This window comes from Salmo trutta, chromosome 23 (genome assembly GCF_901001165.1).
Source record: "Salmo trutta chromosome 23, fSalTru1.1, whole genome shotgun sequence".
NCBI lineage: Eukaryota > Metazoa > Chordata > Actinopteri > Salmoniformes > Salmonidae > Salmo > Salmo trutta.
The window spans coordinates 40606904-40623357 of NC_042979.1; the positions used below are offsets into that span (position 1 = coordinate 40606904).

At 42.2% G+C, this 16454-nt stretch overlaps 2 protein-coding genes across 4 annotated transcripts in view; both read left to right on the forward strand.

Moving 5' to 3' along the window:
* The first annotated feature begins 240 nt into the window (after positions 1 to 240).
* On the forward strand, positions 241 to 7616 carry aldh7a1 (aldehyde dehydrogenase 7 family, member A1). Its single transcript, XM_029710317.1, has 18 exons — positions 241 to 482; positions 1499 to 1552; positions 1981 to 2046; positions 2147 to 2227; positions 2458 to 2581; positions 2970 to 3102; positions 3353 to 3397; positions 3630 to 3707; positions 3856 to 3953; positions 4071 to 4112; positions 4987 to 5081; positions 5219 to 5303; positions 5439 to 5545; positions 5921 to 6037; positions 6234 to 6331; positions 6607 to 6680; positions 6757 to 6832; positions 7131 to 7616. The coding sequence occupies exons 1-18, from the start codon at positions 288 to 290 to the stop codon at positions 7183 to 7185; spliced, it is 1623 nt and encodes a 540-aa protein (XP_029566177.1). The 5' UTR covers positions 241 to 287; the 3' UTR covers positions 7186 to 7616.
* A 281-nt stretch (positions 7617 to 7897) lies between these two features.
* The window catches only part of LOC115160057 (rab-like protein 6), a 33471-nt gene continuing 24914 nt past the window's right edge, over positions 7898 to 16454 (forward strand). Inside the window, exons 1-5 of one of the 3 annotated variants that reach the window (XM_029710314.1) lie at positions 7898 to 8051; positions 9429 to 9912; positions 10808 to 10942; positions 11410 to 11457; positions 13323 to 13378. In XM_029710314.1, the coding sequence (XP_029566174.1) occupies positions 9783 to 9912; positions 10808 to 10942; positions 11410 to 11457; positions 13323 to 13378 (369 nt within the window). In that variant the 5' untranslated portion in view covers positions 7898 to 8051; positions 9429 to 9782. Of the gene's footprint in view, positions 8052 to 8699; positions 8878 to 9428; positions 9913 to 10807; positions 10943 to 11409; positions 11458 to 13322; positions 13379 to 16454 lie in introns of those variants that run through there. The other 2 variants (XM_029710316.1, XM_029710315.1) reach the window with 2 other exon arrangements.

Here is a 16454-nt window from a genome sequence, read left to right on the forward strand (position 1 = left end):
TTAGGAATGCAGTGAAGTAAAACTAAAAGTAGTCAAAAATATAGTTAGTAAAGTGAAGTACAGATACCTCTAAAAACGTAGCACTGAAGTATTTTTACTTAAGTACTTTACACTACTGGGTTAGGGTAAGATTAGGGGTTTAGAGTAGGAACGCCCCAAGGATCCCAGATAGTACTAACCAATTAGGTCTGAAGGAGGTGCAGCGCTTGGACCAATCACTGGCGAATGTCACGAAGCCCCAAGTGGAACTTGCGTAGCACGTCGTTTATTGCACCCGATATCCAACCATGCAGCGCTGCTTCACATTAACCATTGTACGGCACTGGGCCCTTCGAAAGAAACTTCTCACTATCAGCTACCAACAATCAGCAGCCATGTCTACACTTCTGATAAACCAGCCCAAATATGCCTGGTTGAAAGAATTAGGCCTGAGTGAGGATAATGACGGTGTTTACAACGGGAACTGGGGAGGCAAAGGAGAGGTAAAACAAGCAAGGGGATTAGCTAGCTACACGTTTTGTGGGTCCTGAATTCTAAATATAAATCCAGACATGGTTATAAAACATTATCTGCAAGCTAACTAGGCCACATAGTAGACTTTTGCTTGGTACGTTAAGCAAATAGCCCAAGTTTGACAGTTTGAGACCATTCAAAATGTTACGCAAACCTGTCCGAATAGTTTGTTGCTTTGACTTTTGAGTTTCTTTAATTCATTGACACATTTGATAGGTTATACAATGTAACGTTAGTTATCAAATTCAACCAATTTCAGTAGCTATGTTTCAGCGGATATGTCTCCACTGTACCTGGTTAGCATAGCAAACTAAGTTAGCTAGGTAGCTGATTTACTACCTAGACACGTCGTCGAGTTTCTTGAGACTGTATACAGGAACCTACTTTACGCGGTCTAACGTTAGCTGGCTAACAACGTTTCCTAGCTAGCACATGGTCTCTACAGGTAACAAAAAAAAAACCGTGCGACAGATTTACAGCTGTTAAACTATTACATGACACTTACAGACATGCAGAACTTAACTAGGTAGTTATGAAGTAAATGTAAACTGAACTTCCTGAATTCCTACAGTTTTATTTATTCGCTTATATATTTTTTTGCGCACTGCACATTTCTTACCCTACAGTGACACCTATCGGCCAGATATGATAGTACATAGAACGTTGAATTTGATTCGGTTGTACTGAAAACGTAGTAATTTACTCTCACTAACCCCCAATGCAATTATCAGGCAGTATCATGGTATAACCCATCGACAGCATTCGCTTTTACTGTACTCTTATGTATTCTTTATAGACTGACCTATAAAGAGTAAGCTATATAATGTCAAGTATAAGTAGTGGACAGTGTGTGTTGAAAAGTGCACTGCTCTCTCAGTGGCTTCAGATAACAATGAAGTATCCAATTCAAAGGCTGTGAACTGTATACAGTCATCATTTCCCTGCTCCTGTGGTGGGGTGTTCTGATCGGTGTTCTTTCTTCAAGGTCATCACGTCATATTGCCCTGCCAACAATGAGCCCATCGCCAGAGTACGCCAGGTAATGTCAATAAGGTCTCACAGTTCTATCAGAGTATACCACTGTCACCATTTAAAAAAAAAATATATCAACCACTGCTACCATTTTGCAATTTAACATAGAAATTGCGCATGGCCCCAATGGTGGTTTTCTATTAAGTTCTGCTCACCCAAATGTCAACCTTGTTTGTTTAAAATGGCCGACCATCTCATTTTCCAAAAGCTTCTGAATGGCCTTGTCTTCAAGGCGTCAGATGCTACTTGTTCGAGCCAAACCAGGTTTATATTCATAATGCTTCCCTAAAGATCAAAAGTCCAATATTAATCATCTGACCTGGATTCAAAGTTACTTTATATACTTATTTTTTAGTCTCTCTTAAAGGAACCTTACTGACCCCAATGTAAAATGTTAATGTAGTGACGTTACTGGATACTGTTTCCTTTGTTCAGGCAACGATGGCAGAATATGAAGAAACTGTGCAGAAATCGAGGGACGCCTGGAAGGTGTGGGCAGATGTAAGTATGGTGACTTAACCAAGAATGTGTCTTCATTGCTCATTTCATTTCAGCTTTGAACACGCCAACACTAAAAATCTAATTTTCTCCTCAAATCTAGATTCCGGCCCCTAAAAGAGGAGAGATTGTGCGTCAGATTGGTGACGCACTGAGGAAAAAGATCAAAGTCCTGGGCAGTTTGGTAAGACCTATCACAAATGCGACCGCTGTAGTCTTGGCTGCAATCACACAGTAAAAGGGCTACATAACTTCGATGATGAGATTCGTAGTAGCTCCGTAGACTTTGACACAACCATGCTAGAACTTGTCTCTTTGGTGTTTTGAGGGGAGAGGACAGAGCCATGCTAATAAGGGATGCAGTACTCACTCAATGGAACAGTGCTCAAAAGGGAAACTGTTTTCTGTTTGTAGGTGTCCCTGGAGATGGGCAAGATCTATGTTGAGGGAGTTGGCGAGGTGCAGGAATACGTTGACGTCTGTGACTACGCTGTTGGCTTGTCTCGCATGATTGGAGGTCCAGTTCTCCCCTCTGAAAGTAAGTCTGCAGTTAACAATCCATTAAATATTGTCTTATTTGCCGGAGGGTGGTAGTGGGTTTAAGAAAACAAAGTGTGCAGGCTTTTTGCGCCATTCCTGTTCAAACACACCAGATCCTGCTCATCAGTTGCTCACCCTGAACTTGTGAACAGGGCCACGTATCTAACATCTGTCCCTATAGTCTTATTCATTATAATCTAAAAAGGCTAAACTGATCCTAGATCTGCACTCTGAGATGCTTTGTGGATACGGGCCCAAGACTGGAGGACAAGCCAGCACACCCAGTACTTTTCCAGGACCGTAGTTGGATGTTGGAGAATCTTGAGATAGGAAATTGTGGTGTTAAAGACATTTTGTTAAATTGAAGTAATGTGATGCCTCTTTAGGACCGGGCCACGCGCTGATCGAGATGTGGAACCCTGTGGGTCTGGTGGGCATCATCACAGCCTTCAACTTCCCTGTGGCCGTCTACGGCTGGAACAACGCCATCGCCCTCATCTGTGGCAACGTCTGCCTCTGGTGAGCGCCTATAGGGTCACACTGTTAACTGTTCTACGTCATTGAAATGATAGTGTGTATCAGTCTTTCTTTGCCAGTTTCATTTTGGTGATGTCTTTTAATGTTTACACCATGTCGCAAATAACTTCGGCAAGGGGACAAAAGTCTAAGCTATAAGGACTCAAACCTGTTTGAAGGGAATCAGGTTCACATTATGGCAATGTGCATGGCTCCTATTCCAGTTCTGAAATGTTTGTTGATTTTCCTCTAGGAAAGGAGCTCCCACCACCCCTCTAACCAGTGTAGCTGTAACCAAGTAGGTGTTTTGGGGTATTTTATCAGAGATTGAACAGTTAATGCAAATTCTCAAATTTTAGTTACTGTCATGTTGAAGAGAGAATGTAGACTACATTTAACATTTGCTCATACTCCAAAATAAATAAGGCTCAATTAGACCACCAAACCAATTTTCAGCAACACACAGATGTTTAGAAACGTGTAGAATTGAGTTCGATTGTGCTCAGTTGTGTCCGTGTGTGTTCCAACAGAATCGTGGCTGAGGTGTTGGAGCAAAACAACCTGCCTGGTGCCATCTGCTCCATGACATGCGGTGGCGCTGACATCGGGTGAGTCTCCTCCCCTAGTGACTGTCTTCTGTCCTTTCTCCTGGTACATTACTCCCTAGAAATACAAAAGGATTGTATTGGGTGTAGGCATGGGCAAGAGGGAGTGTCCAACATTTCTTACACTAGTCTTTTCCTTTCGACCCCACAGCACAGCAATGTCGAAGGACGAGCGCGTCGACCTGGTCTCATTCACTGGCAGCACCCAAGTGGGCAAGATGGTGGCCATGATGGTGCAGGAGAGGTTTGGTGAGTCGGCACCTCATCGTCCACATTTTTTTTCACCTCAACCAAACTTGATCACATTTGGGACGCATTGCTTTATTTATTTTTTTAACATTACTTAATAGTGTTATTTTTGTACAGGTCGTAATTTGCTGGAGCTTGGCGGGAACAACGCCATCATAGGTAAGGGCGTGAAGACACTGTAGCTTGTTCAAATCAAATTTATTTATATAGCCCTTCGTATATCAGCGGAAATCTCAAAGTGCTATACAGAAACACAGCCTAAAACCCCAAACAGCAAGCAATGCATGTGAAAGAAGCACGGTGGCTAGGAAAAACTCCCTAGGAAAAACTCCCTAGAAAGGCCAAAAACCTAGGAAGAAACCTAGAGAGGAACCAGGCTATGAGGGGTGGCCAGTCCTCTTCTGGTTGTGCCGGGTGGATATTATAACAGAACATGGTCAAGATGTTAAAATGTTCATAAATGACCAGCATGGTCAAATAATAATCATAGTAGTTGTCGAGGGTGCAACAAGCACGTCCGGTGAACAGGTCAGGGTTCCGTAGCCGCAGGCAGAACAGTTGAAACTGGAGCAGCAGCATGGCCAGGTGGACTGGGGACAGCAAGGAGTCATCATGCCAGGTAGTCCCGAGGCATGGTCCTAGGGCTCAGGTCCTCCGAGAGAAAGAGAGAATTAGAGAGAGCATATTTAAATTCACACAGGACACCGGATAAGACAAGAGAATACTCCAGATGTAACAGACTGACCCTAGCCCCCCGACACATAAACTACTGCAGCATAAATACTGGAGGCTGAGACAGGAGGGATCAGAAGACACTGTGGCCCCATCCGATGGTCCGGGGGTATCATGATTATTTTCATGATACTGGGACGTTATACATGCATGAGCAGACATATTATGAATTGCCTCAGAGTAGCTAGCACGGAATGGTATGATAATTACGACTATGAAAATAATAGCTTGTCCATTTTAATTTCTCAGGAATTGTTTAAATACGGTTATGTTTCTCAGTTGGCAATATGTGTGTCTTCAGTGTTTGAGGATGCTGATCTGAACCTTGTGGTGCCTTCTGCCGTCTTTGCTTCTGTGGGAACTGCTGGACAGCGCTGCACCACCACCAGGAGGCTGGTAAGTAGATGGCAACATATAGGCCACTATGCTCATCTGACCAATGCTGCAGTCACACTCTGAACTACAATCCAAGGCCCTGTTTAAATTATTTTACACTCCCTTTCTCCTTTAAGTTAGTGATTACTTTGTTTTAGATGCTGCACGGAAGCATCCATGACGTAGTGGTGGAGAGGGTAGCCAAAGCCTACAAACAAGTCCGCATTGGAGACCCCTGGGACCGTACGTGCTTCTGTAAAATGGATCAGCAAATTCTGTTCAACTTCCATACTAAGATGGCTGAACATGAGACCACAATACAAGTGTGAATAACATGGTGCATGTTTTTAATATAGACGCCCCCCTTTTCCCCTACAGCGAGCACTATGTATGGCCCACTCCACACCAAGCAGGCTGTGGACCAGTACCTGGCAGCCATCGAACAGGCTAAGCAACAGGGTGGCACTGTGGTGTGTGGAGGAAAGGTACTGTACTGTGCTCCTGCTGTGTACTTAGAGCACCTCTGTGTGATGTGGGCTGTTAGGAACACACCATATGAAGTCTATTTATACTCTTTATGTAGTCTAACGGTCTCTCTTGAAAAATAGATTTTTATCTCAATGAGAAAAACCTGTTTAAATAAAAGTAACGTTTATATGCCATTATAAGAGGACACACCTTAAGTTGAAAAATGACACTTGCACTACACAATACTTTACTCTTTTAGCTCTAGCACAAATGATCAATTTGGAACCCAGTAGAAACCACAAATAAGACTACAAACCGTTATCTGCTAATGTACGCAATAGCTGTCAAATAAAACCTGAAAAGTGGGAATATCAGTTTGTTTTGGTTGCCAGGTGATGGAACGTCCTGGAAACTACGTGGAGCCCACCATCATCACAGGGCTGGCTCACGATGCGCCCATCGTTCACACAGAGACCTTCGTCCCCATCCTCTACGTCCTCAAGTTTCAGGTAGGGCATCCATTACCTTCTGTCTCAGGAGCCTGGTTAAAGGAGACGTAACACTGCACTCAGTCTGGTTCAACCAGGTAAGCTGTACCCTGTGCAATGTTGAAAACTAGAGAAGGTGGCTACTGGCTCATTTTGATTCCTGGTTATTTGGGTGGGGAATCAAATCCCTACTAACTCTTATCTGTTGTCCACTCAGACTGAGGAGGAGGCGTTTGCCTGGAACAATGAGGTCAAGCAGGGCCTCTCCAGCAGCATCTTCACCAAGGACATGGGCCGAGTCTTCCGCTGGCTGGGGTAAGAGCTGGCTGTTGTGTATGAAGAAGTCCCTCTGATGCGACGTGGTTCCTGAATGTTACTGGGATTTGAGTTGTGGCTGAGGACTGGGTCTTAGCTTGAAAACAGGTTTGATCCACTTGATGGACAACAAGAATACTCAGTCTCAGATGGACCACCGTACACAACGCTGTGTGTACAGTACAATATACCATCTAGTCTGAGTCTGTGGTGTAGTAGACATTGGAAAGTGGAGGTATGCCTATTCATTGGAAAGATGCTTTCTTCCTCTCTAGACCTAAAGGATCGGACTGCGGCATCGTGAACGTCAACATTCCTACCAGCGGAGCTGAGATTGGAGGAGCGTTCGGTACGTTGGCTGTCTGTCCTTCTGTCTGTAGACTTCCCTGTGTGCGTTAGGCTGATGTGTGTGTGTTTGTTTCCAGGTGGGGAGAAACACACAGGAGGTGGACGGGAGTCAGGCAGCGACTCTTGGAAGCAGTACATGAGAAGGTCCACATGGTGAGTGAATAAAATGTTCTCTGCCAGATCACACCCCAGTGGAATATTTCAGTATGTTCCACATTTCATCTTTATGGCAGACCCTCTATCACAGTTGGAACACTGCCATGTAAATTAACGCATAAGCCCCAAATTCACTGTGCTATAAACCATGGTTTTACCTGGGTCTCCCATCAGTATTTTGGGGTTATCATACTCCTTTTATAAAGGGTTGGAACGAATAGACTATGTAATTGAGCATTGGGGGGGGGATACTTGATTAACACAGTTTTCCTATTCTGTTCTTCTCCCCCTTCAGCACTATCAACTATAGCAAGGATCTTCCTCTAGCTCAAGGAATCAAATTTGAGTGAATCGGGCACACAAGGAACCAGGAACCAGTCAACCTTGATGAATCCACAAGGGAAACTAAAACACTATACTAACCATTTGGACTTTGCATGATTTATTCTCCAAAATGCTAAACTTCTGTCCTAGCAACTTTTACAATCAGAAGATGAATTGGACTTGGCCAAGTGGGGAAACTGGGTGCGTTTTGGGTTGGTCATGGTGGTGAAATGTAATTCAAGTATTACTTTTTTTGTGTGTGTGTGTGTGTGTGACTAGGGGTTGGTTGGAAATGGAAAATGAATACTCCCATTTTTCTATTGTAAAGATGTTAAATAGAACCAACCACTCTAGTTGTGTGCACTTTGTTTGTAGCACTTAACTCTAGTACTTAACTCTGCTTTCTAATACTGTACCAGGCGCTTTGTACAAATAAATCATGCTTTTGTTTTGGAAAGATGTTTATCAGATTTTTATTGCAGACAGCAAAACAATTTGACAAGCACTATATTGGTGTGTGGCACATGTGTGCAAATGTTGAATCACTTCCCATTTTCACATGATTCATTAAAGGGTGTAAAGGTGCATGCATGTAGCCTAATATGGTCCATCTGTTACATAATGCAACACAAACGTGACATGCCTGCCAACAAGTGTTAGTACTGTACAGTGTGTACTCGCCATATCTCTTGGCTCCACTAGGGGCACCATGGAGCCTGAAATAAAGGTTTATCCAACTCCTCTTCTTGATGCTCTGCAGTTGGCGTCGGGATGATGATGAAGGATAGCAGCCAGCTAGGGAAATGGCTCTTATTGCTTTCAAATGAATGATTCCCAGATTTCTTGCATAAACCATTGGGCTGGGATGGTTTGGTCGGTGGCTGACTGTCAGGTAATTTAACAAATTCATGATAAAACACAGGTCGAGAAGACAAGGATGTGACATAGCTATGTTGTGACTGCTAGCTAGGCTAGTTAGCTATGTTAGCCTCGGCAGAATTGAATACCAATGAACGTGGGCAGTCTTGACACGTAGCAGTAAACACAGGCAGATTTGCAGAAGCCAGTGGATAAAATCCAGGACATGCACGAATGTAAATCGGGCTGTCGTATTATGCACTCGGCAGGTTGTTTGTGGAATGTTTTATTGCAAATGTAGGTAACTAGTTAACTAGCTTACAACGTTATACAGCTGGCTAGATGTCAGCTCAGCCTCTGATGTGACACGTGTGAGAAAGGGTGCACATAATGATAAGCGCTGAATAGCCCGTGGATGAAACGAGTCAGTGAATGCAAGAATTAATAGAAACGTCGTTATTCCTCTAAAATTCTTAGTTAATTCTGCTCTACTGAATTCATAACATTTCTAGCTACTTGACAACTTCAGATGGGCTAGGACGTGTATAGAGCCCCACAGTGGAGGTCTCATAATACCCATAACATCTAGCTGTCAAACAGGGAAAGGGTTTTGTTTTTCCACCAAGAATATTTCCCATAGGGGATTTTAGAAACACTCAAAATAAGGGCTGTGTTTCATGCAGGCTTTCACTGGCGTGATATTTTGATAACCATGCGAATCTCTCTCGGTCAAGGTGACTTATCAATATATTCTGCCCTATTCACTCTCAGATTCGAAAATGCTCATTAGTATCAAAGTACTCATCATGCAAAACTACAAATCCCTGCAAGTCATCTCTAGCAGACATCTTTGCTAACAGGTATTGTTTCAATTTAAAACTTGCACAAGACAGTTCACAGAATTGTCCATTTAAATACATTTTGCCAATTTATTAATTACCACATTTAGCTAACATTAGATAGTTAATCCAGAGTTTCTTACCTTTGCCTCAATTCATCAGTCTCTTTCAGATCATGGCATTTGTAATTCTTTAAGATAGCCACATTTAGCATTTCATTTTTGGGGGGTAAATACAGGCGTACATATTGATAAGTCTCCTTGTCCTAGAGACATTTACACGGTTATCAAAATGTCACACCAGAGTAGCCTACACAAAACACAGCCCTTATTTAAAGTGTTTCTAAAATCCCTTATGGGAAAAATGAATGGAACCATTTCCCTGTTTGACCTCCAGGTTTTATGGGTATTATAACTCATACTGTGGTACTCTGTAAACAACATGGATTTGATTCATTAAACCATCTGATATGGCATACTTACCAGGTACTGCTTTATTTCTCCCTGTATGAACATGTGGGTGAAGTTAAAAAATCCATGAATGCTCTGCAATTTTCTGTCTCTCTTTTGCAGATGATATCTACTTGATGGATTCCCATGAACATTATTGTTAGAATGCAACCAACTGCCTCAACCACTGAAGACTGTTTGACAAAGTATCACCTTGCTTGACAGAACAGGTGCTTCTTGTGAAGGAGGCCTCCAAACTGTCCTCGATTTACTGAACTGGAAAGCAAAATGAAGACATCCCAGACCATAAATCATGACTCTGGTTTACCTGTCGATTTTTGACGGACGTATAAAATAATCACTTGATGTTTCGGTGTGTGTCTGCAGGATACTGACACTCTCTCTCTCTCACCCACACACACACACTAAAGGACAAGTTCTTGTATCAATCCAGAGTTCTCAAAGAGGACCGTCAAAATGTTTTCGGCTCTTAAGAAGCTGGTGGGCACCGAGCCTGGCCAGCTAGGAAACAAAAACATTCCAGCTGGTTTGCAGTCAATGAACCAGAGCCTACAGAGAAGATTTGCCAAGGGAGTACAGTATAACAGTAAGTAATTCAGCTCTTGAAAGTGATGTTGTCTTAAAGTAATTGTCCAGTGGAAATCTCACTTTCATATTCTGTATATATTCTGTTAACTCATAACCAAATAATGTTGTTGACTCGTTCTACACTCGTCTTTATGGCCAATGCATAAATAGGAGAAAAAGAAAACACTTGAAAAACCCTTAAATTCTTGCTATGTCCTCATATGACTTCATGTTAGCTAATTTTATAAACAGTTTGACTTTTTCATACTCTGTGCTCACACAGAGCTCTGATAGTATAGTGTTGTAGGACTACATTAGAGAAGATAATTAAAAATGAATCATGGCTATCTGATCACCTTACCTACTGGTCTATTTTTCAATGGGGTCGAAACAAGTATTGTTTGTTTAGGCCTTGTCTTTTGAATGTCAATAACATGGACATGTTCCATACCTGCAGCAGGATGCCTGCAGCCATTCATTTGGAAGGAATATTATGTTTTACGTAAGCTATGTACCTGACTGTTTCTGCACTCAACAACATTGTCTTATCTGACTACTAAAGCAGAAACATACTGGCACACAAGCTGTTTCACATTAAAGGGTTAGTTCACCCAAAATACAAATCAACAAAATTTTATGAGCCCTACCTAGAATGTAGTGTTTGGACCTGGAGAGTTAGCCACCCAAGATTTGGGTTTGTTTATTTAGCTATAGCATTAGCATTGTCTGCTCAAATCAATAGGAGTGATAGGGTCCCAGTTAGCATACTCCAGTCTGCGTACCTAGGCCTAAATTCCTCAGGAAGAGCTCAAGCACTTCCTTGATTTCTGTTATTGTTGCATTCTCTCCATGAGGGTCTTAAATAATATCACAAAAATGTCTCCCTGCTTTCCCCCTCTCTCTGTCTCGTTTAGTGAAGATCATCATCCGTGGAGACCGGAACACGGGAAAGAGTGCCCTATGGCACCGACTACAGGGGAAGAAGTTTTTGGAAGAGTACATCCCCACACAAGAGATCCAGGTCTCCAGCATCCACTGGAACTATAAAAGTAAGAAGATGCCGTGTGAGAGCCACACACTAGTGGTCCTCTGTAGCTCAGTTGGTGGAGCATGGCACTTGCCACGTCAGGATAGTGAGTTCGACTCCTGGCATCACCCATACGTCAAATGTATGCACGTGTGACTGTAAGCGGCTGCTAAATTGCTTATACTATAATGTTATTTGTACATGGCATCAAGTACTAGTAGCGATGATTTGTATGAAGTAAACAACTGCCCAAGCATTTCAAAAGCACTTCCACAGAGAGAATAGCATCGTAGTATAGACCTATGTACTGAGATGTGCTTTTAAACAACATCGAAAGATTAAACAAACCTTCAGTTTTTCACCTTAGGAATGTTGCAAGCTGTAGTCAAATTTTCCCAAACTGTTGATTCAAAATTGCCTGACTTGTTACAGTTTTCTTATTATCAAAGGCATTTTAGTGATTGCCGATTGTGTTTTTTTCCCTCTTAGCGACAGACGACGTTGTCAAGGTGGAAGTTTGGGACGTGGTGGACAAAGGTGAGCCTACAGTGTTGCTCAATGTGATTTGCTGTAATGCAGAAGTGACCAATGTCATCTGCGGTAGGTAGGAATGGGTGCAGGCTTTTGTTCTAGCCAAATAGTATTTTCATTCAAGATTAATTTAATCTGGTGTTACTGCATTATTTGGTTAAAACAAAAGCCTTTACCAGCATTGCGTCTCTGCAGAAGTGCGTTTACGTTTGGACAACCGGTTCTTTAAAGAAAGCTTACTAAAGTGTTCCTGTTGAATATAAAACACACGTTCAACAAAATGAGGTATTCATAAAAATACTGTACAATCTGTGGTTTTGTTCACATTGAATTCCATGGAATGTTAGTTGACAGTCAATCTGTTACAAATACACTGATATCATTTAAGTTATAACACTGCCATATTGTTCTACCTCTGTCTGTCCATCTGACTCTCTGTCTTGAATAATCAGTAATTTCAACTAACTAAAAAAACATTTCCTGATTTTATTTTTGCCATTCTTATTGGTGTTTTCTCATGCATTTTTCACCTCCTGTCGCCTCTGTAGGCCAAAAGCCTCCTCCTGAGGGCTTAGGTGAGAGGTAGCCTAGCCTGTGGTATTGTGAACTAGTCTAGACTGCCTGTGCAGCTAGGACTGAGTCCTAATTTGAGATCTACAACAAAACTTCCACTTCCACTTATGTCAATCTGTTATTGATATCAATGTGTGATTTATTTAGTTGCACTTGTGTATCTCAAGTAGGAATCAGCCCTTGCACTGACTTTGACATCTTGTCCTGTGTGCTGTGCTTTCTGGAAACATATTCTGGGCTTTATATGGAGTGCTGTGTGGCCATGGTCAATGGTTTTGTTCTATTGTAAAAATAAATAAATAAACTTGAGTGGTTTGGTGATAAGTAGCCTAAGTGAAGATGACCGCACCATGAAGTGACTTAGAAGAGTTGAGATTAGAAGGCCTATGTGGTAGAATAGTGGTGATAACAGTAAAGTTAGACCAAGAGATATGTCAATATCACTGTACATAGCAGGGCAACTTCCTGCTTACAGAAATGAACAACAACCAAATCTGCCAAGATTACTGCTGCTATTGTCTCAACGGAGGGCATCAACTGAAGAGATAAATCTTGACAGATTTAAATGATGATGTTGTTGTTGATAAATGTAATCAGGAAGACACCCCGCTGTGAATGATGTCATGTTGCTGAGTTGACCTTTAATGTAGGCTGTTGTTGGAATAGTGTGCATAATAATTCTATTGAAATAGAGCTGCAGGTAGATGAATGCCTTTGTTTTGACATTTCTCCTCCTTAAATGACAGGTAGTGAACACAGTGGAGAGCTGAATATGTTAGGTGCCATTTTGAAACCGTGACCTGCTTTTCTTTCATCTTGATTATAAATACGATACAATACGATATACTTTATTGCCCAATTACATGGACATTCATTTTGTGAAGTCTGTATATAAATACAGAAACGCAGCACACTATAAATAGACTTTATGATTCGGGTGGGACAGCCTCTTTCTGCCAAACAGAATGTCAGCTGAATGAAAAACATTAAGAAACTATTTTTAAGTTTCTCTGGATCACAATAAACCTGGAGAAAAATATAACTTGCTTGCCTATATGCGTTGTGGTTGAGCAAATACCCATATTGATAAATGATCAATATGTTAGACACATGGAATTGATTTGCACATAAGCCTAAATATTTTAGCATAGTTACCCACTGCTACTTTAAGTGTGTGCTGTCTTTCCTCTTATGCATTTTGGTATGCTATACGTCCTCTGTGTGAAACCACGGTAAGTGCCTCTCCTTAATTGCTTTTCTGCCTCGCTAATTGTAATCTCCTGTTTTCCCAACCACTGCAGGGAAAGGCAAGAAGCGAGGAGAAATGCTGAAAACGGAGAATGAACCCCAGGAGGTAAGTGCCATATCATTGTTAATAAACAGAGAATGAACCCCAGGAGGTAAGTGCCATATCATTGTTAATCATCAATAACAAATGACCTTCATTTCTTTCCTTGTCTTTTAAAATACAACCAAAAGAGAATCCCCCTGCTTTGAACAGCGCTCATAACAGAGCTTGAAGTCTCCTTAGCCATGTCAACTGTGTAATATGTCCAATACACCACAGCTAAGGGCTGTTCTTAAGAGTGACGCAATGCAGAGTGCCTGGATGCAGCCTTTAGCCGTGGTATATTGGCCATATACCACAAACCCCCGAGGTGCCTTATTGCTTTTATAAACTTGTTACCAACGTAAGTAGAGCAGTATAAATGTATGTTTTGTCATACTTGTAATATACGGTCCGATATACCACGGCTGTCAGCCAATCAGCATTCAGGGCTCGAACCACACAGTTTATAATTAGTTATATGACATATTTTAGTAATTGCAATGACAAGAAAGGACTTCAAGATTCTGTTGGTTGGAGGATGGTTTTTATATAACCATTTTAGTATCAACCTTCCATGTAAATGAGTTGGATATAAATTATATTTCATAAATCATATATAGGCCTTTATTTATTTATATATACACACACAGTGCATTTGGAAAGTATTCAGAACCCTTGATTTTTCCACATTTTGTTACGTTACAGTCTTATTCTAAAATTGATTAAATTAATGTTTTTCCTCATCAATCTACACACAATACCCCATAATGACAAAGCGAAAATAGGTTCTTAGAAATACCCTATTTTTAGAAGTACTTTATTTACATAAGTATTCAGACCCTTTCCTATGAGACTCTAAATTGAGCTCTGGTGCATCCTGTTTCCAGGATACACCTATTTCCAGATGTTTCTACAACTTGATTGGAGTCCACCTGTAATAATTTCAATTGATTGGACATGATTTGGAAAGGCACACACCTGTATATGTAAGTTCACACAGTTGACAGTGCATGTCAGAGCAAAAACAAGCCATGAGGTCGAAGGAATTGTCCGTAGAGCTCCGAAACAGGATTGTGTCAAGGCACAGATCTGGGGAAGGGTACCAAATTTCTGCAGCATTGAAGGTCCCCAAGAACAAAGTGGCCCCCATCATTTTTAAATGGAAGGAGTTTGGAACCACAAAGACTTTTCATAGAGCTGCCCGCCCGGCCAAACTGAGCAATCGGGGGAAAAGGGCCTTGGTCAGGGAGGTGACCAAGAACCTGATGGTCACTCTGACAGAGCTCCAGAGTTCCTCTGTGGAGGTGGGAGAACCATTCAGAAGGACAACCATCTCTGCAGCACTCCACCAATCAGACCTTTATGGTAGAGTGGCCAGACGGAAGCCACTCCTCAGTAAAAGGCACATGACAGCCCGCTTGGAGTTTAATTTAAAAAAAATGTATTTCACCTTTATTTAACCAGGTAGGCAAGTTGAGAACAAGTTCTCATTTACAATTGCGACCTGGCAAAGATAAAGCAAAGCAGTTCGACACATACAACAACACAGAGTTACACATGGAGTAAAACAAACATACAGTCAATAATACAGTAGAAAAATAAGTCTATATACAATGTGAGCAAATGAGGTGAGATAAGGGAGGTAAAGGCAAAAAAGGCCATGGTGGCAAAGTAAATACAATATAGCAAGTAAAACACTGGAATGGTAGATTTGTAGTGGAAGAAAGTGCAAAGTAGAAATAGAAATAATGGGGTGCAAAGGAGCTAAATAAATAAATACAATAGGGGAAGAGGTAGTTGTTTGGGCTACATTATAGATGGGCTATGTACAGGTGCAGTGATCTGTGAGCTGCTCTGACAGCTGGTGCTTAAAGCTAGTGAGGGAGATAAGTGTTTCCAGTTTCAGAGATTTTTGTAGTTCGTTCCAGTCATTGGCAGCGGAGAACTGGAAGGAGAGACAGCCAAAGGAGGAATTGGCTTTGGGGGTGACCAGAGAGATATACCTGCTGGAGCGCGTGCTACAGGTGGGTGCTGCTATGGTGACCAGTGAGCGGAGATAAGGGGGGACTTTACCTAGCAGGGTCTTGTAGATGACCTGGAGCCAGTGGGTTTGGCAACAAGTATGAAGCGAGGGCCAGCCAACGAGAGCATACAGGTCGCAGTGTTGGGTAGTATATGGGGCTTTGGTGACAAAATGGATGGCACTGTGATAGACTGCATCCAGTTTATTGAGTAGGGTATTGGAGGCCGAAGTCGAGGATCGGTAGGATGGTCAGTATTACGAGGGTATGTTTGGCAGCATGAGTGAAGGATGTTTTGTTGCGAAATAGGAAGCCAATTCTAGATTTAACTTTGGATTGGAGATGTTTGATGTGAGTCTAGAAGGAGAGCTTACAGTCTAACCAGACACCTAGGTATTTGTAGTTGTCCACATATTCTTAGTCAGAACCGTCCAGAGTAGTGATGCTGGACGGGCGGGCAGGTGCAGGCAGCAATCGGTTGAAGAGCATGCATTTAGTTTTACTTGTATTTAAGAGCAGTTGGAGGCCACGGAAGGAGAGTTGTATGGCATTGAAGCTCGTCTGGAGGGTTGTTAACACAGTGTCCAAAGAAGGGCCAGAAGTATACAGAATGGTGTCGTCTACGTAGAGGTGGATCAGAGACTCACCAGCAGCACCAGCAGGAGTTTGCCAAAAGGCACCTAAAGGACTCTCAGACCATGAGAAACAAGAGCCTCTGGTCTGATGAAACCAAGATTGAACTCTTTGGCCTGAATACCAAGCGTCATGTCTGGAGGAAACCTGGCACCATCCCTACGGTGAAGCATGGTGGTGACAGCATTATGCTCTAGGGATGTTTTCAGCAGCGGAAACTGGGAGACTTGTCAGGATCGAGGGAAAGATGAACAGAGCAAAGTACAGAGAGATCCTTGATGAAAACCTGCTCCAGAGCACTCAGGACCTCAGGTTGGGGCGACGGTCCACCTTCCAATAGGACAATGACCCTAAGCACATAGCCAAGACAATGCAGGAGTGGCTTCGGGACAAGTCTCTGAATGTCCTTGAGTGTCCTAGCCAGAGCCCGGACTTGAACCAGATCG

Excerpts from the sequence above, each read along its gene's own strand:
- aldh7a1 (XM_029710317.1), top strand. The coding sequence starts at position 288 with ATGCAGCGCTGCTTCACATTAACCATTGTACGGCACTGGGCCCTTCGA. Across the intron at positions 5,546-5,920 it reads CTGTGGTGTGTGGAGGAAAG|GTGATGGAACGTCCTGGAAA; the intron begins GTACTGTACTGT and ends TTTGGTTGCCAG. Across the intron at positions 6,681-6,756 it reads TGAGATTGGAGGAGCGTTCG|GTGGGGAGAAACACACAGGA; the intron begins GTACGTTGGCTG and ends GTTTGTTTCCAG.